Source organism: Neltuma alba, unplaced genomic scaffold (assembly GCF_004799145.2).
Source record: "Neltuma alba isolate B1F8T4 unplaced genomic scaffold, ASM479914v2 tig00012086_pilon, whole genome shotgun sequence".
Lineage (NCBI taxonomy): Eukaryota > Viridiplantae > Streptophyta > Magnoliopsida > Fabales > Fabaceae > Neltuma > Neltuma alba.
In genome coordinates, this window is record NW_021636644.1 from 136,189 (window position 1) to 161,261 (window position 25,073).

General features: G+C 37.4%; 3 protein-coding genes and 2 non-coding genes across 5 annotated transcripts; all 5 read right to left on the reverse strand.

Moving 5' to 3' along the window:
* Positions 1–6,734: 6,734 nt before the first annotated feature.
* Positions 6,735–7,386, reverse strand: LOC114722178 (uncharacterized). The gene has a single exon (XM_028908133.1). The coding sequence runs from the start codon at positions 7,380–7,382 to the stop codon at positions 6,906–6,908; it is 477 nt and encodes a 158-aa protein (XP_028763966.1). The 5' UTR covers positions 7,383–7,386; the 3' UTR covers positions 6,735–6,905.
* A 7,712-nt stretch (positions 7,387–15,098) lies between these two features.
* LOC114722179 (CASP-like protein ARALYDRAFT_485429) lies at positions 15,099–17,243 on the reverse strand. The gene is made up of 3 exons (XM_028908134.1): positions 16,701–17,243; positions 15,549–15,681; positions 15,099–15,469 (listed from the first exon to the last, which is right to left on the reverse strand). The coding sequence occupies exons 1-3, from the start codon at positions 16,829–16,831 to the stop codon at positions 15,275–15,277; spliced, it is 459 nt and encodes a 152-aa protein (XP_028763967.1). The 5' UTR covers positions 16,832–17,243; the 3' UTR covers positions 15,099–15,274.
* A 1,892-nt stretch (positions 17,244–19,135) lies between these two features.
* LOC114722192 (oxygen-evolving enhancer protein 1, chloroplastic) lies at positions 19,136–20,976 on the reverse strand. The gene is made up of 2 exons (XM_028908151.1): positions 20,605–20,976; positions 19,136–20,070 (listed from the first exon to the last, which is right to left on the reverse strand). The coding sequence occupies exons 1-2, from the start codon at positions 20,845–20,847 to the stop codon at positions 19,312–19,314; spliced, it is 1,002 nt and encodes a 333-aa protein (XP_028763984.1). The 5' UTR covers positions 20,848–20,976; the 3' UTR covers positions 19,136–19,311.
* A 2,353-nt stretch (positions 20,977–23,329) lies between these two features.
* On the reverse strand, positions 23,330–23,404 carry LOC114722225 (small nucleolar RNA Z105). Its single transcript, XR_003738138.1, has one exon. It is a non-coding gene; the product is annotated as a small nucleolar RNA Z105 (small nucleolar RNA).
* Positions 23,405–23,562: 158 nt separating this feature from the next.
* LOC114722226 (small nucleolar RNA SNOR75) lies at positions 23,563–23,651 on the reverse strand. Its single transcript, XR_003738139.1, has one exon. It is a non-coding gene; the product is annotated as a small nucleolar RNA SNOR75 (small nucleolar RNA).
* Between the last annotated feature and the right edge of the window lie 1,422 nt (positions 23,652–25,073).

Consider the following 25,073-nt stretch of genomic DNA (forward strand, 5'->3'; position numbering starts at 1 on the left):
AACTATATAAGATCTTGTTTGATTTTTATTTTGGTCATAAATATAAAATTTCAATCTATTTTGTTTGTCATATTTATTTATTTTTTTCAAGATAGTTTTTTAATAACAGTAGTTCTAACTAATAAAATTGATTAGTAAGGATATTTTAGAAAGACAACACCTATTTATTATAAATAATTAGCTTAATTTTAATTTATTTAAATTAGCTAATTAACTTTTATATTTAAAGGTGAAGGTGGTATATTAATTAGCAAAAGCAGAGGACTACAATCTCCGTGAGAGTCAACGCCGATGATACCCCAATACTTTTTTAAGAAAAATGAATAAATGTAGACGTTATGCTCAAGGTCAATTCTCATTTCGCATGTCGCAACCCCCCCATCGCCGTCCATTGAATTTTAGTCGAAATTATGAGATTAATAGTCAACAAGGCAATTGATTACCGTTTTGAATTGTCATGTGCAAATCAAACTTCTTTTAGCCATCAACATCTCGACTTTTGTTGGACAATGTGTCCGGGACACGCATAAAAGTGTGTGCACACAAAAAATTATATTCGGGAGTTGAAAATAATGATATTTTACTATGGTAACTTCGAAATTGTTACTAGTACATCGGAATATTTTTTATTGAATCAAATTCAATAAACCAGCAATCAAAAACAGTTGTTGGTTTCAATCACTAAAAATATTATCATTTCAAAGTTTTTTTTTTATTTTTGCTTATTTTGTAATTCTGAAGTGACTCCCGTAATTCCCCTGGGAGAATGAATATCAGTAATAAATAAATAATATAATTCTCTGTGAAAATGGAAATCAATAGTTGGCGGCAAGAAGAAAAGAGGAAAATCAATCAAGTGAGATGTAAAAAGTCGCTGGGATGAATTCTAGGAGTGGAAATAACACGGTAAGTAGGGTATTTAGAGACAACTGAGAAAATTCCCAAATCAGCACAATATCTAGGCAAAAAGACCAAATTTTGCAGAACATGAGCAAAAATTAAAATCGCAGAATCGTCAAAGAATGCAGATTATAAAAGAAAATTCAGAATAAAAAAATGCGCATCATCACATCAATCTGTATTAAGATTGTAAAAGAAAATTCAGAATCATAAAAGAAATTCAGATTATTTTGGTATGTGTTTGTAATTGTTTTATTTTAATCAGTTCATGGGATTCACTCTTTCACTTTAAAAAAAAAAAAATTGGGATCCTGTATATATGGCTCCCCCACATCAAAAGATGTTAGGACAGCAGCACAAGTTGATGACAGCAGTACATACTGATAAAATATGAATACCAAACCAAAAGGCAAGAATCCAGTACTTTTTTTGGACAAAAGTGACTGCTGCTGGACTCAGCATATTCATCTGTAGGCCGGTGAGAATTATTTAGAGGGGCTGCTGTGAAATGAAAGCGAATCTGCGAGTTATAAAAAAAAAAAATATAAATGTGTGTGTGTGTGTGTGTTTTTGGGGGGGGGGGGATGTGAGAATTTATCCAAAAAAAAAAACATCATAGGAGTCAGGAGATGCTCACCGGATGTCACATTGACAGTATCAAACTCAGTGGCGGCTCTTAAGTCTTAACTAAGCATATAAAGACATGCGGTGAAGCCGAAGAATATGAGAAAATAGGGTGTCTCAAGGTTAGCAAGGTTGCCGTTTTAGTGGGTCGAAGCTCACATGAATCCTCTTTTAAAACGTGCTCCTCCCATTAAAAAAAAAAAAAGGCCAAGCACCATCCCTTCAGCTAAAAAGGAGCGTTCTTTCTCGTAAGGTCTCGAGTACACACAACAATGGTTTTAAACCCGTGACTTCCTTGTAATTGAGGAAATTGATGCCGCGGAGGGTTTTGGCTTTAATGAAATACTATATCTAATTCTAATTATAACATCTTATTTATGGATTATAAATTATAAAACCTTATTTATAGATTATAAATAGAATCTTGTTATTAAAATCGAACGTGATCTAATTAAAGTATCATAGGGAAGGTGCTTCGTACTCTGTACTCCGCAGTCCGTAGCCCAAAGGAAAATGCCTTGGCCTCAGTGTTCCGTGAGCAGCATCCACTTTTTCAGTTCTCATGTATTTTCTTGCGATTCTTGTATGATGCACCTGACCAGTCCATTGTAGCGGGTCTAATAATAATGGGCTTATGCATGACCCAACCCATCATAGAACACGCATAGAAATAGGATCTGATCTGTTCTGTGCTTTATATTAAATCATGACCACACTTAAAAATGAATATTCTCTTTAATTAGTTATTACTGATTCACATAATTATTATTTGTATTAATTTTTGACGAATTCAATCTAAATGGCCACCATTTCAACTCAACCAAAATTAGATCGCTTGAAGTTGATCTCTGACAGGTTATCCCCTGTAGTTTACCAGAGTCGTCAGGAAATCAAGAGCTTTGTTAAAAACAGTAATGTGCCCATCGATACAGGATCCTCAACCAAATCAATGAATCAAGATCCAAGTGAAAGTGATTACTCAGCAAAGTATGCTGTAAAAAAAGTTTTTCTTGCGAGAAAAAAATATTACTGTTTTTATTATGGAATATCCACCGTTGTTCCAACTTCCAAGCCGCATGCCGGTGCGGCAGTTCCAATCGCCACCGTTCAATGCGTCTTAGAATCCAAAAGTTGCCACGTCACAAGTGGCAGATATTTTTCAGCTCCATTGCTCTGGGAAATCCAGAATAAATAGTGTTCCATGATGAACCCATAGTGGAGCAGGTTTGTTGGGTTACGTCTCGTCAGAATAAAATATACACGCAAGGGGAAAATTTTGTGCCCCGTTCTATTATTGACTGCTGAGAAAATCCGCCTGCGTAATTTTCACTCCAGATAAGATATTTTCAACTGTAAAATGCACATGCGTTTCTCTCTTTTTTATTATATAATATGTTACTATAAATTTTTATCTATAGTGCCAACATGCACGGTATATGCGTTTTCCTTTCATTCATGGGGTGACCAGCATAAAAAAGTGAAGATAAAAAGATGAAACTCAATCTGTGAATAACATCAAAAATGGAAAATATAAGGCTTGTCCCAGATAACCCTGAGGAAATAATATGAATGCTATCCAATTTAAATATTATTAAAGGAGAAATGGAACAGAAGAAAATAGCAATCGGCCATAAAGGGTTCAAGGTAATGACGTGGCCACTTTTGGAGTGTGAGATGTGCTGAACGGTGAAGATTCGAAGCACAGCACGCGCGTCTTGGGTGGGACCGGTGCAGAGAAGCCGCTTCTGAGGGCGACGGGGGTACAGCTGGATCGGAAATGGCTCTACGGCCGTCTGCTGAGTCGGTGCATCCAGATTCCAGAAAGAGAAGAGAGGGACGGGAACCATGTTTTTGGATATGCCGGGGAAGACCGAGGAACGATGAATTTAGGTTTCCAGAGAGGAAAAAGTGCGAATAAGCCAAAACCCATAGGCCATAGGCCCCCAGCTCATGGGTTTGCAAAACCATTCTTTGACATTCGTCAGTAAAATTAAACCGACCCCACGTCACTTCCACGACCCTGGACGGTTTATGGGGCGTAGGGCGCAAGATGTTAACGCTCCGGAGGCTCTGTTTGGCTGATTAATAGCACTTCCTAATCACAAAAAGTCTTACAATTTGAAAACTTGGTTAAAACTTGCTATTTAAAAACTTGATTAACTGAAACAATCAAAAATTAATGTAAGTGAGTACAACTATGATTGGCGAGTATAATATATTTTTTTATTGTATACAATGTGACCAAATTTAGACCCTTTTAATGGTTAAGTTTTTAAACAAGAATTTTTTTCCCCCAAATTTCCCTTTAAAATTTTAGTTGGTTTTAAATACTTGTGCTATCTGTACCGTAAGGCAGAGGGAGAATAAATTTTTTTATCCTATTTATAAAGACTGGAGAAAAATTTTCATACAAGTATATAATTCTATTTTTATTTATTATTGTATTAATTTTATTTCTATGAGGTAAACTATATATTAAAAATAAATAAAATTAATTTTTTTTAAATTTTAAATAAAAGTTAATAAAATTTATATATATATTTATTTTATCTCTTGTTAATCACAACAAGTTGCAAGTATGCTCTCAATATTTATGCAACGTTTTATTATGGTCATTGCTTTTAACGAAGAACAAATTAAACAGTCACATGTTCTTTACATTTTCTCCTATAGTTGAGACTGGGGGAGTGAGGCAGTGAGCCCACACACGGCTACTTGCAGAAAAGACAAATTAACATCGATATGATTTTTCAGACAGGGTGTTTCATCATTTTGACTTTTAGCACCAATGCCACTCAAAGCATACTGAATTTGATTATATTGGCCATCATCACGTAATAACTCAAGTTTTCAGGGTCCTCAATTGAAACTTCCTGTATTTGTTTGGTTGCGCAATGGAAGTGGAAGCCCCCAACTATGAATCATTACCCAGTGGGTATTTGCGCACCTGCTTCACATTGTCTAATGGTTAAATCACCGTTCTGTGACGGAACCAACTTGACCTGGGAACTGTGTGTGAGGCCTAATCCCGAAAAAGTAACTGGGTAAGTGTCGGCTAATAAGGCCCCCACTCGTTAGTAGTTTCCTGGGAATTAGGTGATGCATGAAACAATTAAGAAAAGCTCAACTGTGGCGGCAAGAAGAACAAAACAAAGCTGGGAGGAAGGTTAGACAGTAGTGAGGACCACATAGTTTGATTCCATCCTGTGGGGGTCCCGCAGAACCATCAAGACTCGTTTGTCTTGTTAAAGTAAATAGGAAAGCTGCCTCTGCGATAGAGCGCAGGCAAATTAATTACTATATCCGCGTTTTCCTTAAAATTCAGACAGAGTGGTGTGAGGGCAATCACGATTGGCAATCACGTGCACTGGGGTGAGTAATTGGTTTTGCGTGTTGTGGGGGGTGAATTGGAGGGCAGTAGATTACTGACGCGCCAATATGGAACAGGGTTGAAGGCTTTCTGATGTGAAGAAGCAGAGATATGGGATAAAGGTGAAAGCTTGAAGGGCATCGGATTCCACCAGCTGGCTCTTTTACTCCCCTTGTACTTACCACTCCCCAACCAACAATCCCTCCCCCCCCCCCCCAAAAATAAATTGGCTCCTTTCTTTCTCCATATGCCTCATTTTTGCTGTTTCCGGCAATCCAGCCATTGGATTCCCTCCAATTAACTTGTCCAGGTTTATGCCGCGCTGTTTTACCACTCCATTATGTTTGGGATTATGAGGATATGCAAATGCTGATCGCAATATAACGTGAGGTTCCGTACTGAGTCTGGAATTGGTGAAGCCGAATTGGCAATCCTCTGCCTAACAGGCAGCAGCTGTGAGACGCGCAGCATTATGTGATCCAAGTACATTACCAGTTTACTGACTTGTGACTATGTGTTACCTAACTTTTGGGGCTGGTTCTGCCACCCCAGCCTTTATTAGTAATTCATTCTGCTTCCTTCCCACTCCTTCACCAACTAAACCAAACCATAATTCATGAGAATTGAGAAAGCCAATAATTACCCAACCCCCATCCCCCTCCAAAATACATACACACACACAAATTAAAAAAAGGTACAAAACCACGCCATCAAGTCCTTTTCGTCTCGTGTCATCAAGTCTCACTTTAATTTTATCCCTGTATCGCTTTCCCAAATACCTCTCTCTCCTTTTTATTTTTTTGGCCAAAATCCCCAATACCTTTCTCATTAACCATCACAACCCATTTTGGCTGAAACTTGACTATTATATCTACCCTCTACAATGGCATAAGCAGCTATACACACAAAGGGGTTCTACTTCCTGCTAAATCATTTTAAAATGTATATATAATCACAAAAAAGTATTCATTGTTAAACGATTGCGTCAGTATCAAAATAATGAACCAGTTTATAAAAGAAACTTTCTGATGAATCGAGTTGCAGAGCGTAGCTCCAATCTGATTTGAATTCAAGTATATACAACTGTAAAACAATTGCATGGCAGATAGCGACCCGTTCAGCCGTTCTAAGCCAAACCCACAAAAGCCTTTGTTGTAGATTCTAGTATTCTACTGTTTTGTTGCGTCTGCGAATCTGCATTTGCCAAATTGAGATTATTATCCTCTTCGTCTTCTATCGGACCATCCCTCCTCCAAACCCATCATTTCGATCTTTATCATTTCTTCCCATCAACGTCAAATGCCCCAACCAACTAAATTATTCGCCACAGATCTCTTTCCATCTTTATGAATCAGGTATGAATAAGCAGAGTTCAATTGGCTGAAAGCAGGATTTATCTTTTATAATAATTATGGGTCCAATTTATTGTCACATCAGCAATCAATTGCGTTGGGATAACGCTATGCTCATTGTCCCTTCACCCCTTTCTTTATGCATATTCCAGACGCTTAATTTCTTTCTAAAGTTGTCGTCTCCCAGACTACCGTGCTCTAGCGTTCTGGACTGGCTGCATATTGTGCCCACTCCCCCGCAAGGTTGGCACAAGGCTTCCCATTTTCTAATATAATCCCAATGCCAGTGGGCATCGTTATCATATTGTATAATCAGGTTATAAGAGATAAGTTAGAACTTTCAGGCTTCAATTATCACTACTATAGTGTTTTCACAGTTGGACTTTCTCTCTTTTATGTTCACGGCTTAAAAATACACTCTTGTACGCGCCTGTAGAATGAGGCTTCCCTGAGACAGCTGACAGCCAAAGTACAGAACACGCAAAAACTGACTGGGTCAAATTTTGCCCACTACTCAAATCTAATCATATTAACTTGTTTCCGTGGAACATCCAGCTCTTGGTCACGTTCAAGAATTAAGAATTCCCTGGGGAAAGATTAAATGTATATACAACGACAACAAAAAATCACCGAACCACATTTTAGACCGAAAATTACCACTACTCTGGTATTGCACTCAATATGGCCGTAAATTTTCCTCTACTCCTCCCTCTCCTGGACCTATCGCTGTTATTAACTCCCGGAGACACTCTTTTATGAGATCTTTTCGTCTCTCCGCCGGAAAACATGACCTGTTTCCGGTCACAGACGTATTTCCCACCCCCACTGCTTTTTGCGAGGGCCGAGCTGGCTTTGACGGCCAATGCGGCCATCTCCTCGGCCCGCAACCGATGCTCTAAGCGGGTCAGAGGCAAAACAAAATAGAGCTGGCCGAGTTGCAGCTCTTCGTCCTCGTCGATGGGCGTGACGACGTCGTCGAAGTCCATGTCGTCGGAGTTACAAATGAAACACATGGGATACTTCTGCAAGACGTAGGAAGCCTTAACGGGATAGGAGAACTCCTGGAGCCTGCCGTCGTGCAGGACGAGTTTGGCGGTGGCCACCAGGGTCGAAGAAGAGGTGCTGCAATTGCCCATTTTGGAATTTAACAAAGGAGGGGATTTGGAATTGGATGATAGACGGAGGAAAAAGAAAAAGAGAGGGGGTATATATAGGGAAGAGGAGAGCCTTGTGACAGGAAACATAACCACGTACGATCATCATTTGTCGCGAATATATTAAATCTATTTTCTTTAAAAAAATTTGTAATTGATTTTGAAAATGGAAGCAGTGGGGCATGGCTTTCCAGGCTGTAATTTGTCGTTGACAGTTGTAGTGGGCTTCCCTCAGGGATTATGGACCCGCTTTTCGAGGTAACGAGGCGCTGGAGCCTGCTTTTCTTATTACGCAAGCTCAAGTTTACTCCTAATTTTAATCAGTTTAAATTCTCATTAACCTCATACTTCTTCAAACAAAATTGACACTCACAGAGGATACCTGTATTATATTGTATGTTAATTAAATGGTTCGTTCTAATTGGGTCTGCTGCTTTTAAATTCTAATCAATCCACTTTCATTTTGAGGTTTTAAAACCATAGTCCACAGACAATCAAGTGAATGTTCATTTCCTACACAGAAAAAGAATGTTCAATTTCTCAGTGATACGTCTCACAATTAATATCACGTATAAGAAGAGAAGGTGTTTATAAGAAAATATTTAAGAATATATATGTATCATGAAATTTTAACCTCGCACGAGACGGAGCATGTAAGAATATATTGTGGTGTTGTAATGCATTTATAAAATATCTTTCATTATGAAATAACTCCTGCCCATGGGCGCGGGCACTCTAGTTGTCTTCATATAATAAATCGACAGTAAAAGCGTGTGACAAGTTCATGTATCACTTTCGATTCTGCTGGTATTATTTAGCCATCTCCGACCCGCGCCTTCAAAAATGCAAGACGTTCAATCACCAACACTAGCAAACAGCCAACAAGTTACAATATTTCGCACATCTCATTGTCTCGCGGTCAAATAACTTCCCCTCGAATCCTAAAACCAGGCAAAAAGGGAAGTTGTGAGGCGCAAAAGAGATTTTGCCTTTAAAATTTAAAATGGGTGTTTGGAGAGAATTAAAATTATGATTTTAAAGGTATTTTTACTGTATATAAAGTAAATATGTAAAGAAACTTATCTTAATTTATAAAAAAAAATCTTTTTACAAAGCACTTTTTATACTTGCCAAATACTCTCTATATCATCAGATATGAATAATCGTCTCCTCATAGGCAGTGTTTGAATGAGTTTTTCTGTAATTATCTTGTATGAGTGCTCCGGTTTTGGCCCACACCGAGCTGGCGTGTCACAGCGTGGAATTGGACAGTTACCACTGTAGACGGATCTACGTTGGGAGTTGATACAGCGGGATATTTATACTTCTTCCAATATAAAAAAAGAATGCCTTAATCTGACATATAAATCATTTAAAAAAGTATTCAATGTCTATTTCTTAATTCTGTCTTCATAATTAAAATTTAAATATAATTTCTTGTAATTAAAGTTGAAAAAAAAATCAATTTGAAATAGATTTAGTGAGTGAACTACTATTTTTTAATATTGATAAATTAGTTAAAATGACTAATACTGTTACAGGGAGGACAAATCAGGCATGGGAGTTTATTATTTTCCCCCGGCTTGCAATAATCAAGATCAAATCCACTGTAACCCTTTCGAGGTTCAAACCGAAACACGCAGTTGCAGGGTTACTCACCGCTTGGCAGTTTTGGTCTGACGATTGAATGCAGATGGCGAGACAGAAGATGGGAAGGGTGGGAGCGGGAGATCCAAGTGCTACGCTGCAAGACTGCTGGGAAGGCACGTGGGGAAAATGACTTCCACGTCAAATATCAAATAATAAATAGAAAATATTAATTTTCCTTTTTCAAAGGTTCGACAGGTGATTATCTGCCTCTGAAGCTGCCGGGCTGAACGCAGACTCACCCGCCCGTCGACTACTAGTTTATGCAACCTTGGTCGTTTTGTCCTTTTCCCCTCGTCACATTATTCTTTCTCAATTCTCAATTTTACTTCAAATCCCAGCCCCCTTGGTTGGTGTCGCTCCCAATAAAATAAAGTCCACAGTGTTTATTTATCTTCGTGTCGTCCCATATTCTAACTTCGCCCTGGTGATTTCAGCTGCCCAGAAAATGAAATTTGAGTTTTCCAGGCATATCAATCTCTACAGATTATGTGCTGAGTTAAGTAATTAAACATCTAATGGCTAGGTTCAAAATGAAAATTAAATCATGATATTTTCTGTTACTTACATAGAGAAAATGTTTATGAGAAGCTAGAATGGAGGGAGAAAAATGAGGACTTTTACGCCGAATATGTAACGCCCATTGTTAGTAATAGCCCAAGCATGTATGCAGATCCCATTATAAGGAAATTCTTCAGCTTCAAGTAACCATGCTTCACTGTCTCTTTCATCATGTTCTGTCGATGGGGTACAGCGGCGTGAGATGCACATGTGAGTTTTTAATTAAATAATATTGATGCATGCGTTTTGAAAAAGTTTTCATTTAAAAATTAAAAGGGATACTTTGTAGCTTCACATTTGATTATCATGAATTATTGATGTTATCACGAGGCACCTTCTGGTAAAAAAAAAAGAGATAGAGGCACCTTTGAAGCTTTCACTGTCTATCTCCTCTTTCCTTGAACATAATACCATTTTTGGTTTTTAATATAAGATTTTGTTTAAATTTTTTTTATTATAAATATAAGACCCTGATTTATTTTGTCTTTTATGTTCATTTATTTTTTTCAAGATAGTTCTTCTAACAATGACAGTTCTAACTAATAAACTTAATTAATAAGGATATTTTGAGAAATAAAATACTTATTTACTATAAATAACTAATTTAACTTGTTTTCTTAATCAACTCAATTTAATCAGAAATAATACGTGATCTGAAAAAGGTTCATAATTTAATTTCTAATACGCATCGTTATCGTTTCTTTAAATTCATCGTTGTCATGTTAAAAAAAAAAAAATTGCAGAAAGCGCGGGCGCGCGCATATTTAACCCCACATAATGCTTGGCTTGAAACTGTCTAGTTATGCATGAAAACTATAGGATAAATCAACCTTATTTTTCATTATTTCAAAGGAAGTACTAGCATTATAGAGAGTTTTGTAGTATTTTTTCCGACATGAAAGCTGCATATTATTCAACTGTTTTTTTCACAAGCATATTGTTAGTTATTAAATGCTGACACTTTTTTCCAATAAAAATTCAAACTTTAATTAATCATGTTGTAAGAGATTGGTCCATTTTGTTAGACCCAAATGTTAAAAATGATATCCAAATATATAATAATTTAGTAAAATTCATTGTTATTTTTTTTACTGTCTTAAAATTTATTTTTTTTAATTTTATTCAAATATATATTTCGTTTGTTTCATCGTATTTATTTAAATATTCGAGATATAACAAATATTTGCACTAAGTATTTCAGAAATAAATTGAAATTTTTGAGTTACAATACTTAACTCAGATACCAAAGACAGGAAATGACCTAATATTTAAATGTATTTATATAATCCAAAGACTGATGTAAATTTTGAAATTCAATCTGAATGATCTCAAAACGGACTAATGCAAATCATCATATTTTTTCCGCAATATAATCTTTTAAACTGAAATTATTTAACAGTTTAAAACCTACCATTTAAGTTATAAATATAAAAATGTTTAATTTTGATGGGTATATTTGTTGAGAATAGTTAACTATTTCTTGAACAATCATTAATGTCTTTTTTTGGGCCATAATAGATATAAAAGATTAAAAGAAAATTTAGTCTGTTTCAAATAAAATGCATATAAATAATTTATAATTATTAAAAAGAAATCAAATTATAGTGTGATTCAATTTGGACATGTATATATATTTTATTATCTCGTCATTGAATATTAGAGCTCAACGTTGGGCAAAAATGCTAGAGGTTTGTTTTAAGATTAAATTAAAAAAATAATAAATGAATATAGATATATACGCACAGCCCAATCTAATTTAATTATTATGATATATTGATCGACTTATTATGTTAACTGCATATATGAATATACCTATAGAAAAGAAAGAAAAAGCGATAGCGATTTCTTTCTGATAAAATGGAGAGATTCCGTATCTATCAATTAGGTTAAAGAGATATATATGTAGATGAGATCATATAAACGATGGATTTATCGAGAAAGAATTGTTATATCGAAACAAACTCATAGATATATAGTTTGATCAAGATTGGCAACTGGAGTTGAAATATACTGATCCCGCTCATTCTAAAAGCGACTCATTAATTGGTTCCATTCCGAGAATTAGTCACTGATGTTTTCTTAAGGCCAAAGAAGTAGTTCTTGGGAATTGATCGATAGTGGTGAGTTTTGTGGAGATATAAAAGATGAACACAGAAGGTTGCGAGAAGCGAGTGGATCCTGGTTGGGTGAAATCGTTATTGGAGGCTTGCAAGAACAAAGATCGATTGCAACATTCTTCTGACTGCAATCAAACCAACAAATTCTTCCCCAGTTTCTGCGTTACCTGCTTGCAATTATACTGCAAATTCTGCCCTAAAGCAACCAATAATCACCCACATGAAAACCATACAGTACTTCCCGTAAGTGTCTCCGTAATTATTTAATCTGTACACATATACTCTCCCTTTCAAAGTTACTGTGTTAGTTAATAATTATTATGTGAACTTGTATTTTCCAGGTTTACAAGGCTTCGCGCGAGAACTGTTTGCATGCAAATCAGGTGTCCAAGTTAATTGATATCTCAGACATACATCCTTTCATTATTAATCATAAACAATAGTTTTCATCAACAGAAGATCATGTCAACAACCCAAGTCTCGGAGAAATAAATCTTGCTATACGTGCAAGACCTGTGGAAGAGAATTCCAGAGAGAGAGTAAGTTCTGCTCAGTCCATGCAAGGTAAGACGGTTTTTTCTTTTCTTTTCTTTTCTTTTTCAACAACGAAATTCTTATTCTTGATTATAATTTGTTTTGCACTATAGAGCGAAAGTGGTGAGAATTTAGAGCTGAAACAAAAACCCGAAAGGGAAGGACCTCTCGCAAAGTCTCAGTCTTATCGGAAGAGGAGCAGAAAAGGGGTGCCGGGCCGGTTTCCTTTCCTCTACGTTGTTAATTAATGAATCAATCAATCATTGTTTTGTCCAGTTTTAATTTCAGTTTGCATCTGTCGGCGAAGAGTACAGAGAGTACAATGGATTATAAGAAGGAAATTGTCGGCGTGGTTGTTCGTTGCCGATTGGACATGTGTGCACCCGATGCATTGAACCCAGTAACGTAGGGAATGATATGCGCAGATATGGTACCGATCTCGTGTGATTCTTTTTCATAAATATATATGTTTTGATAGCATATGATGGATTCTTTTGGGATCACTTTTGAATTCTTTGTTTTTAAATTTCAATAAACAAATTTTAGCCATCCATGTGTGTTAATAATTCAGAAAAGTATAAGTATTACATTTTAGTAAAAGTCCAAATATATTATACTACCTCCGGTCCTTAATATAAGATCTCGTTTGACTTTTTGTTTGGTCCTAATTATAAGACCCCAATCCATTTTGCCTCTCATATTTATGCATTTTTTCCCAAGATAGTCCTTCTAATAATGATAGTTCTAGCCAATACACTTAATTAGCAAGGATATTTTGGGAATGACAACACTTATTTATTACAAATAACTAACTTAATTTACTTCCTTAATCTTCCCAAATAGGTCAACTGGGTCTTATAATTAGGACCGGAGGTAGCACGTACAAAGAAAGTGAAGCGAGCACAAATTATAAATGGAAGTGGTGGCCAACCTTGCAGGCGAAAAGTGGGAAGGAAGGAGGAAGCTTTAGAGGCAATGATGAGACCCCCATTTCGTAATCAAACATTTGATTCGATCAAAGATACCATAAACCATATGCACTGTCTTGGCATTAAGAAAGGCAAAATCTAGTTGAAGAAGTTGCGTAGATAGGAATGGGATTATTGTTTGAGGGCATGTCATCAAGTCTTATTAATTAATGACCGACCATATTAAATGTATATTTCATGTGTCATTGCCGGGTGGTGGGGTTCATTGTTTCCCTCTCCAAAACTTGAGTACTTCCTAATCCAATTCATTTGGTCAAGATGATCACCCTCCCCTCCCTAATTATGGACTCCATTATTGAGCTCCACAGGCATAAAAATTCTTGTAAGTCCAGGTCATTTTGATATATTATTATGCATATTATATAGTATACTACGACCTTGACCCATTGTATAATGTTGACTGTGAACGTGAAAAGTATAAAAAGCTTCTAACAACTCCTCAACTTTTCATCGTCAGATATTGTCTGGCGATACATCACCATTACCACATTAATTGTTTGACTTATAGAAGCCAGGGGGGCATTCAAATATCGGTTGAATTAGAAGAAACGAAGCGAGTTTATATTTCCTTCTACCATATGGTTTTCACCGAGAAATTTTGTTCAGTTTTATATTTGTCAAGTTGACGAAACTACTTTCAGGTCAAAAAAATTGCTTACCGGCCCCTAGATTGCCATAGGATCTAGAAGCATCAAATCCCCAGCAGAGACGACGTCTTTTGTTTTAAATTTTATTTTCTAACGCGTCATTGGTTCTCCTAGTCCCAGCTGATTCGCTCGCCCGGCCCAAAGCGACGCGTGAATAACATCACGATAATCCCACAAGACCAGATTGCCCACAAGCAGAAAGTAATTTAACGTACCGCAGGCAAAACAATGGCGGCATATCCCATTGGTTAAAATCTGGACAAAACACAGATTAGTAGCCTTTTGTCCCTAACATTGGAGAGCAAGTGGCCCGCCACTAATGTTTCCATGAGGCCACATTCTTCTCTGACGTCCTAAGGAGGGCATCCATCGTAGTATGAAAGGCACAGCATGCCTTAAACAGAATTACTCACTGTTACCAATATTGGGACCAATGTAACTTTGATCATGTTTTCCTAGTGTGACGCTCAAAAAGTTAGCCTCATGAGGCATCCCACCGAAGAATGCATTCTGTTCGAGTGAAGCCTTGTTAAATTATTGGGCTCAGGAACTTAATCGAATCCAAGAAGAAGAGCATCCCAATCCGAGCGAGCACTGATGCTGGAGAAATCAATCGTTCGTTATTTAGACACCTCCAGCTTAATTTGTTTTAAAGAATCTGCTGTCCAGATCTTGAATTGTGAAACTGAAACCCGTTCTTCAATGCTGGAATCAATTGTCCCGTATTTGAGGGTGAAGAACAGAAATCTCGTCTCTTGCGTTTGATACCAAGTTTCTGGAATTCACAAATTTGTTAATATGAAATACGCGGACACGTATTCCTAATAAGCGGGTCAATTGCTACAATTTAAGCTGAAATAACTCGTCTAAAAGATATGGCAGATAGGACAATTTAATCATCAAGTTATGAACGCTTTCTCTATATATGAAGCAGAAGCATTAAAAGAGTGTTTGACAACTTTTAAAAGTACTTTTCAAAAGCATTTTTCCGCAAAACAGGACAAACTCCTCCACATATTTACTTCGTAAACCGTAAAAACACTTCTAAAACCATGGTTTGGTTTCCAAACACCCCTTGGATACTACCATACTGCAATTAACTTGCCTGCATTCTGAGTCATGCACTTGCCCCCGCAGTCATCAACTTAACATCAGACACGCACCAAAAGTCGCCTAAAAGGAGGAAGTTTAGAACGAACAAGATAGATTTTGCTTGATCCTTGCATGGAAAAGGCAATTATTATTCATCACATTGTTAGCTATAGTCGTTAGAATTTTATTTACAGAGTATCAAAAATATATCAGCATACGGGCAAATGACTTTGTCATATGCACCCTTTTCATCCCTTTACATATCAAACAAGAAGCCAGCTATTCCTTTACAGAGTTGGCAGAAGCCAAAAATTAAAAAGACAGGAAGCTGATGAGAGGAACCAAGACAAGAAAGCCATTGCAGCAGACAACTGATATCTACCACAAAACCTCGTTGGGCAATAGGATCTGCCAACATCAAGCAGGATATCTGTGACACTGGCTGTTGAACATGCTGCGGCCAGTGAGAGATAAGACAATACCTGCAGTAGAAAAACTCAATATCATTAGTGCAAAGTTGTGAATGAGACCTTGAAGATTGAGGTGAGTCACTGCTCGTACCATGTCTCCCAAGACGATGATTGATATGATCCTCCGCTGATGAGGTAAACATTTTATGAAGACACAGTAAGCATCCACTACTAACAATGTTACGCTCCATGGGATAACCAAGCCCATGACTGTCACCAAATAGCTGCAAAATAACATGAACAAGCAGAATATAAAAACTCTTGAAGGCCCTGGTGAGACTAGCATGAAACATAACCAAGACAGCATGAACTCCAATGCGCATCTGCTGGCCGATACAACTTTTGGAACCTTGATGGCAGACATAGGCTCATGCTTTTACCTCCTCATTATTTAGGCAATGAAATGGCCAAGTTAACAAATTCCGTGCAGAGTTTAGTATAATTCACATACAATTCCATTGACAATAAGGAGCTGACAGCAGTGATCTGCAGCATCCCCTCATTTGATTTGGCTTTCTGATATGGAATTTTCAACAGCTTTATTAGAGAAACACACGCAGCCATAAACAAACTATTAGAAGACTTAATTTCTTCCTTAACCCCATGATAGGAATGCGGGAGCCTGGAAGGTTAAATTAAGGCAAGAAATTAGAAGATGGAAGAGACGTGTGAGGCATGTTGGAAAACTGTCACAACGCAGACAAGCACCATTCTCTTATAGGCTATATTTTGATACTTTCCCTAAAATAGAGGCAACAACTATAAAGAAGAGGAAGCATATTTTTGGATGATTTGGTTGTAAATCTGCAGAGCTAGTTCGCTACTCGAAAAGGGATGCTAGCTTGTTTCATGCTTTCATTATTCCTCTCCGGACTCTTGTTCTGGAACCTTTCGATAGTTGTGCTTTTCTGCTACTAGCAGTTGTACCTATATTTTGCCAACAATTCATTTACAAGCCACGACACACACTCTGCAAAGTCAATCCTAAATTCCTAATATAAATATCCATGCAACTTTTGAAACAATCGAAGCCAATCATCAATTGCCGCTTCTTAAGAGAGAAGTAAAGATGATAAATTAATAAGCTTGCCAACTTTCACAGAGCACGCTAAAAGGAATACAGAGAATTGGGGTAAAAGTCAAATTCAGCAACGCAGAACGGGGTTTGTCAAAAACAACGGATCCTAAGGAATATAAATACAGAATACCAGAAATGATGGAGACGAAGGGAATCAAAACGAACCAGAAAGGAGTATAGCTGTAGAATTCGACACCCAAACACATAAAGAGAAGAGAAGCTGAGGAGAAGACGGTCTGCCCCAGTCGAAGAGCGAAGCTGGCGCTGGTGCCAAATGCTCCCGGCAGCTCGTCCATCCTTGGATGCAACTGCTGCTCATCGTATACCAATCCTCCGGCTCATTAAACAGGACCAACAATTCTCTTCAATCACAGAGTTGTTGGAAGCACATAACTCCCAAAATGAAATAAAAAAGAAACGAAGACTAGAAGAAAACTGAAAGCGGGGAGAGCATGAAATTCTGGAAACACAAATGAAATGGGCTCGAAGTGTAGGGTTTTACAGTGAATTGCCGAGAAGAATGAAATCTCAAGAAAGAAAGAAAATAAAAAATAAAAAAAATCAAAGAACCGAATTTCGCATCATCTCATATTGTCCGTAGAAAATCACAAGGGGCCTCGTCGGTGCGGCGTCTGGCTGGATTTGTATCCAAGGCTCTTTAATATAATCCAATAAATTACATTAAATAATAAGGCATGTAATTTTTGTGGCATTTATGATCGGCGTCCCCGCCCTACAGTGATCAGCAGGACAAAACATCTGTCAATCCAATTTATGAATAAAATTACAGGAAAGCATCCTTGTGCTGAGGCCCCGATGCATTCCCGTTAACAGTACTATAGGAGGGGACGGGGGAAAACGGGGCGCCAATTATAATTAAGTACTACCTCCGGTCCTTAATATAAGATCCCGTTTAACTTTTATTTTGGTCCTAAATATAAGACCCTAATCTACTTTATCTGTCATATTTATACATTTTTTTTCTAAAGTAGCCCTTTTAACAATGATAGTTCTAGTCAATATACTCAATTAGCAATGATATTTTCGGAAAAATAACACCTATTTAGGATAAATAACTAACTCAACTTATTTCCTTAATTTTCTCAAATTAGTCAACTGGCTCTTATAATTAGGACCGGAGGTAGTATTATTATTATTATTATTTTATTATTATTATTATTTTTATTATTATTATTATTGCAATTTTAAAATCACGGCATGCATCATGAATGCATTCCTGTCTAATTGTGTTGATTAAGAAATAAAGCCAAATCAGTGGAGAATATATTCTTAGCTGTGAAAAATAAGTTATTAATGGGAACAACGACTGATGTGGAGAAGCCGAAGCCTACATGACAAGTATTTATGTTGCGTCCATTCAATTCCAAATAAATAATTGAATTCTGTACGTTAGAATAATTCCCAGGGGAAATACCACCACGATGGTAATTTTTCTTGAAAGGCCGGGAAAGATATGGTGAGAAAAAAAAGCCTTGGATATGTTTCACTACAACTTTCTAAGTTCTCAACAATAAGAAATTAAAATTTTAATTAAATAAATTATTCCCAGCTCATATTTCTATCTTGTTTCTTTAAAAAGTAAAAAAAAAAAAATAATAGTTTGATTCTTGTTATAGTCATTTGTCTCGTACTAATAATGATCATCTGCGAATAATAGCTAACAGTTATTGCTGGCCAGTGGCCACCACCATCGTCCATCATCGACTATCATCAACCACCGGCAAACGGTGGCGGACCACCATCAGACGTCGGCTCTGCCACCTATCATTGGCCATTACCAATCGTTCCCACATGCCGCCGCCACCATTTGCTATTGACCATCGTCAGCCATCATCAATCACTGTCAACCACCATGGACTAATTTATCTGCCAACAGCCATCATCGCCCCGTCGTTGATCACGACTATCTACTAATGTTCTCAAAAGTTGTTTTCAAATTCATTTCTTTAAAATAGTTTTTTATGTGTAATTTTACCCGCACAAATGATTCCAACATTTTCTTTTGGTCTGCGGAACTTGTTTTAAAAAATAATTCCACAAAACCACTTTAAGATCATAAAAGTAGAAAACAAAATCAAACAGGTCCTTTGGTTTTGCTTTCGTATTATCAAGGCAGATTATTCATTTAAAATGACGTGGCCTGAAGGCCGTTGGCAAAAGGAGGAAGAAAAGTTGGGCCTAAACTTAAAATTAGCGCGAGTCTTGTGCCTAGTGTGGAAATTGAGAAATAAGTTGCTCGTCATATTATCCAAGCTAAGTGAACAAGAAGAGAATACCTGATCAAGAGAGATTATATTAAAATATAATCTCCTAAATATTTATTATCTAAGAAATAATATTTTGGGATATAAAAAATAAATATATTAACCATGAAAACAAGTTTTTAACTGGAGCAAAATAAAAAGTCTGCTATAAAAAACTAAGATAAAATGTAAATGTTGTTTATATTTAAAAAAAAAAAAGATGATAGTTGTTGCTTATTAAAAAAAAGGAAGGAAGGGAGTATATTTGTATCGCATTAATACTAGAAGAGGAAAAGAATAAAATAGGGAAGAAGCTAGAAATCATGGAAAATCTGTGGAAACTGGGAGAAAGAGTGATCATAATTTATAATCCCACAATCCCATTGGCGCGAAATCTGGCAGTTCAAGCATTATAATGGGAAGTCATCTAATATACAAACGCGAAGAAACTGGGAGTGCTTGGAGTTGCAACAAAATCTGACGCAACAAAAACAAACGCAAATAAAGAAGGTCTAAGACTCAAGCTGAGCATACCAGATGCCCTGGATCTTGACATCCTTGGGGGCTTTAGCCCCCAAATCGGTATCAGATGGCTGAAGGCTCTCAAACACACCAATTACCTCCCCAGTCTCGGGCTTGCTCTTGGTCACACTCAATGTGATCTTCCCTTTGGATGATTGAGCGCTCTTGTTGTTTTCCTTTGCAAGTTCCTCCTCGTCTCCTCTGCCACCAGCAGGCAATGCGACGGCATTATCATAACCCGTAGAAGCACCCCTTCCCTTTGGGTCCAAGAATGAGGATCCACGGTAGGATGGTACTAGAAATTCTCCGCTGAAGCTGTCAGGTTTGCCAGAGGCCACCAGCTGCTTGATGGTGAAGAGGAAGGGCACGCGCTCACCACCGGGAAGCTGAACCGTGACGGCGGCGTAATCGATTCCGTCTTTCTCCTCGAACTTGACTGTGCCGTCGGGTGAGACTTCGAAGGGTCCTTCGATCTCGTCAAGAGTGTAGGTCAGACGGGTCATGAGCTTGGTGTTTTGGAACTCAGGGGGTGCGTTCTTGCTGACGCCCTCGGCCTTGACGGTGAAGGAAGTTGGCTCCAGGCAGAGCTTCTTGGCGTTGTATTTGCCAGCCTTGAAGGAAAACGAATCCACCCCGCCGTCGATGGTTGGGCACTGGTTCGCCGTTCCAGTTCCCTTCACTTCCAGATATGTCTTGCTCTGGATTTCGTCGTACGTCAATCGCTTCGGAGCACCTTCCGCACTTGCTCCCTGAATCCACAACAACAACATTCTCATACTCATAATTAATTTAGTCAGGCCTCTGCAACTCGGAAAACTCTCTACCTAGATTAGCTCTTAGAAGGTTCAGCAATTCAGCCTTCTATATAATTAACGCTGTTTTGGGAGGGAGAAGTTCGACACTGAATTGAAGTCAGCAAATTAAAATATAGGATCATCTAAGCAAGCAGAGGCCTTCTGTTTGTGCTCTGTTCCAATGCGTGCCACAATGAAAATTATAACTACGAACTTTGACTGCTTGATTTGAGACCATAAGCTTGCGATCACCATGCTTTCGCGGTAAATAAATACGCAGCATAATAGAATGGAATTGCTGATGATTAAGATCATATGCTGCCACAGTGAGCAGATGAAATTTACAAATGCTACCAACATGCCACAGATGATGCATAACGAGTCCAGCAGGAAACAAAAGTGCGAAGTTACAAAAGTGGATAGAAAGAATAAGTGGTGAAAGGAAGTGCGGCGACAGAAATTGGAATAAAGAAAGGGAAAGGAACATACAGAGACGACGAGAGCAGAGGTGGCAAGGGCGAATCCAGCAATTTTGGTGGCATCGACACATTTGTGAGCCAAGTCCTTGAGATCAGAGTGAACAGAGCAGGTGAGCCTGGCCGCAGCAGGTTCCAAACCGAAAGCCTTAGAAATAGACTGAGAGGACTTGAGCTGAGAGGGGTTGGTCCGGCCGGAAGTGCCCACCTTGGTGGGTTGCATGAGGGTCGCCGCCGCTTGGAGTGAGGCTGCCATTGTTGATTGCCACAAATTGATCTCTGGGGAGCTTGAATGAGATTAGCTAGTGTGGCGTTCCTCTGTGTTGGCCCAGAATGATCTCTCCGTTATTATCTCATGGCTCTCGTGCCTCCCAGATAACGGATAGGATAAGGCCTTTTCTTATTGGCTGCTTCAAGACTTCAAGCTAATGTCTGTGGGGTCCGTATACAGTGCTCATCAGGTGATGAGCACCGGGTGCTCATCACCTGATGAGCCATCTGGACCGTCCAGATCTAATCTGGATCTGGACGGTCCAGATCTAATATTGTAAATAATTATTTTAAAATAGAAAAAGATATATTTTTAAAGAATGATAGTTAGAAGATTATCTTTATTTTTTATCCTATACCTATTAAAATAGTTATTTTAAAAAAAATAAAAAAAAAATAAAATAAAATCTGGACCGTCCAGATCAGATCTGGACGGTCCAGATCTGATGAGCATTGGGTGCTCATCAAAACTGATGAGCACCCAATGCTCTCCGAATGTCTGTGCCTGTGTCACTATTCCTTTTTCTCATTTCTTTTTCTCATTATTTTTTCCTTTCTCATGGCTAGAGCTGGGAATGCGGGCTGGCGGTGCGGATACGGGCCAGCCCGCAGCGGTGCGGGCCAAAAACGGTGCGGGCTGAAGTAGCCCGCACTTTGGCGGGCTGGCATTTTGCCAGCCCGAGCCCCTAACTTTTTTTTTTTAAAAAAAAATATTATTTGTATAAGTTTGAGCTTAGTTTGTAATGTTAAAATTGGACTTGGAGTTTTAAACTTGAGTAATGAGTTATAATAAAATAATGTGAGGATTAATTTATAATTTGAGAAGATATTTTAGAAAAACTAACACATATTTTTTTCTAAATAATTAATTTGACTATTTTCTTATCCAAATTAATTAAGTAGATCTTTTATGTATGTATTACATATGCAATTACATGGATGAGAAGATGTAAATATGAAATTTGGGGGTTAAAATCCTCCAATTATGTTGTATAATATATTAGAAATTATATAAAACTAAAAATTAAAAAAAAAAAAAAAAAAAAGCGGGCTAGCCCGCCAACTGGCGGCTAGCCCGCGGCGGAGCGGGCTGAAAACGGTGCGGGCTGGAGTAGCCCGCACCTTGGTGGGTTGGCATTTTGCCAACCCGAGCCCGCCATTTTTGGCGGGCTGGCGGGCTGGGCCCGCGGGCCCAGCCCGTATTACCAGCTCTACTCATGGCCCCGTTGCGTGGTTCTGATTTGGGATAAACTATAAAGATACCCTTCTCAAAATTACGATTTTTAATTACATAGTCGGCCCCTTTGTTTTGGGCCAAAGTCCAACATATAATTTGTCCGATTCTTTTTCGAAAAAGGCTTTAAAAATTATAATTTTCAGACATAAAGCCTCGCTGAACTATTTCATGCTCCTGACCACAGAGAGCTTTCCGCAAGCTCTTAACTGGGATTGTATCCTGCGGAACTTTGGTCTTCAAAAATACAATCCATCATTGAATTTTTATTTATTTATATTGAATCAAATTAATATTAGCATTTCGTATTAATATTTCACTCTCTTTTTCGAATTTAGTTCCTATAATTCTCACTATTGGTTCTGGTTTTACAAAAGGATTCGGAAGAATAGGAAATTGATGAAGTTTGATTTTATTTAAGAGTCTCAGTTTGATCTGTTTCATGTTTCCAATTTAGAGTTTGTAATTGGATGATAGGTATTTTGATTGGTCGTGCTTTATTTTTCACCTTCACATGAAGGATATTTTTAGCTGATTTAACAAGATGGACGTTCCTGTTTTTTTTTTTTTTAAAAATCCCAATCTGTCGAAGGGCGCCTTACCTTCTGTCGCAGTTTGCAACGGAAACACTGCTTACGAGGCAACAGTCTATGAAAATTCTCCGGATTAGCTGATAAAGCTTGGTCTGTCTACTTGTCCTTGAGGATTAATGAGTTCCACGTTAGACTTTTTCGTCAGGGGATCTATTAGCTGGTCTATCCTTTGTTGGATTAACTTGTGAGTAGAGATCAGCGTTTAGTGACGGAAATGGTTGACAGATTAGTATTCATTATTCAAAAACAAATAATCATTTTCTTCTTTCTTTTGATTATTCCAACTTTCACAACACATGCCACAGATTAGCATTCACCAAGGGACTAATCAGAATGAGTTGTAGATTATTTATCCCCCAACAGCAAATGCCCAAAAGATTATACTTGGCATCATTTGTTGAGACATGGATCAAAATGGGAGAAAGACCGCAGCTCAAAAGTGCTTGAAATGCAATCATCGAAATCTCAACAAATGAACAATGAGAGATTTAGCTTCTCATCACAGCCACATGAATGTCTTTCTCTCGCATTTCAACGGACTAAAATAACTTGAAAAAACCTTAATTCAATGACTGCTGAGCTAGGTAGATTGATAGAAAGCCGAAAACTTAAATGCAACACCTTTCGAATAATCTCGGCATTCAGAATGAGTAGGAGGATTTGTATCATCATATGAATATCATATGAATAATTTAGAGTTATCATCATTATGCCAAGCACTTGATTCGCAGTGATACAACAAAAAACTAGGTCAAAATGTTCCTATTTAAATCTTCCCAGAAATATCGAACCGCCGGCAAATCTATGCATTATGCCGGATATTAGACGAAAGGAAGGATTGATTAGTTCAAAATAAAAAGATGAAAGAGTGGATTCCTCTCAGACAAATGCCTCGATTTGTCGTCACAATTTTTAAGAATGGAAAAGATCGGACTCGTCATCATTATTTGATCATCACAGAGAAAACCACATCGTTCAATCCTCAAAACCAAATTTGAAAGGAGAAATCGGAAAAAGAAAGCAAAAGAACCTCAGATGACAGAAGAAAAAACTAATCCAACGAAAGTGGGATACAGCAATGAGAACCTCACTCGAAAAAACATAGAACTTTCGTCCCCTGTTACGCCGCCTACAGTCGTGACTTATGAGATGCACGACGAGGCTTGCGGCTTCGATTTTATAAGCGATGAAAAGGCATTAGGGTTTCTGGGATTGTTCACGGCATTGAGGTGAAAGCGCCGCTTAATTGGGCACACGAATAAATTTTGACCGGATCTAGCCCCTTGGCAGTTACAAATCGGCCCACATTAGTTTTTCATTGGTTTGGTTTTTAATCCCACCTTTGGTTCAATTCAATTGGGCTGAGCCTGTCATCTTTTACAAAAAAAACTAAAAAGAAAAAAGAAATATAGCAGAGGGCAACTAATGTGGCAAAAACGTTGTAGTGGCGGGCGGGCTATGGTAGTTTCAATTTCAAACCCTACTAATATAACAAGGGAAACAAAACTAAACCAACCAACGAGGTTTCGGTCTAATAAAAAGGACTTGTCTCTCATAACGTGACAAACTAAGATTCAAATTTTTACTAGGAAAAGTGTTCACATTTAGTGTCTGACCGTGCGTCGAAAAGAATTGCCTCTAATAAGAGGATATCTATGTTTTAGTAAAAAAAGAAAAAGAAAAACTAAACTAAACCAGAGAAAATATAGGGAAAGAGGACCTTTTCAAATCTATATATTACTCAAAGGGAAAAAAACCAGGGGCATTCCAAGAGAAAGACCTCCCTATATATTTTTTGGAGAACTCGTTCCATACTCATCACCACATGATTATGGGATGCTCATCTTAATCTGCATCATTTACATTAATTTTAAATGGTTTGTATTTAATTTAAAATTTTTTATACTTTAAATATTTTTATTTTAATATATATAAATTAAAATAAGGATAATTTATAATTAATATTTTTTTAAAAATAAATTTATCTTTAAAAAATTGCAGATTAAAAATTAGAAAAATTGCAAATAAAGACCCCCGAATATGTAAAATTGTGATTTGGGACTTTGAATTTGGAAAATAGCAAATAAGAACCCGATCCTACTTTTGCAAATATAAAATTGTAGTGAAATGTCTGAAATGCCTTTCAGCCAAATGACAAGTTGACTATAAGAAATAATAAGTTTACTTTAGCGAATGACAACTTCAGCAGACCAAATCACAATTTGACTAAAGGTATGCCAAATGACGAGTTGACTATGGGAAATGACAAATTCACTTTAGCGAATGACAATTTCAGTAGACCAAATCATAATTTGGTGGGAGGTATTTCAAACATTTCACCCACATTTTATATTTGTAAAAATGAGCCGGATCCTTATTTGCTAT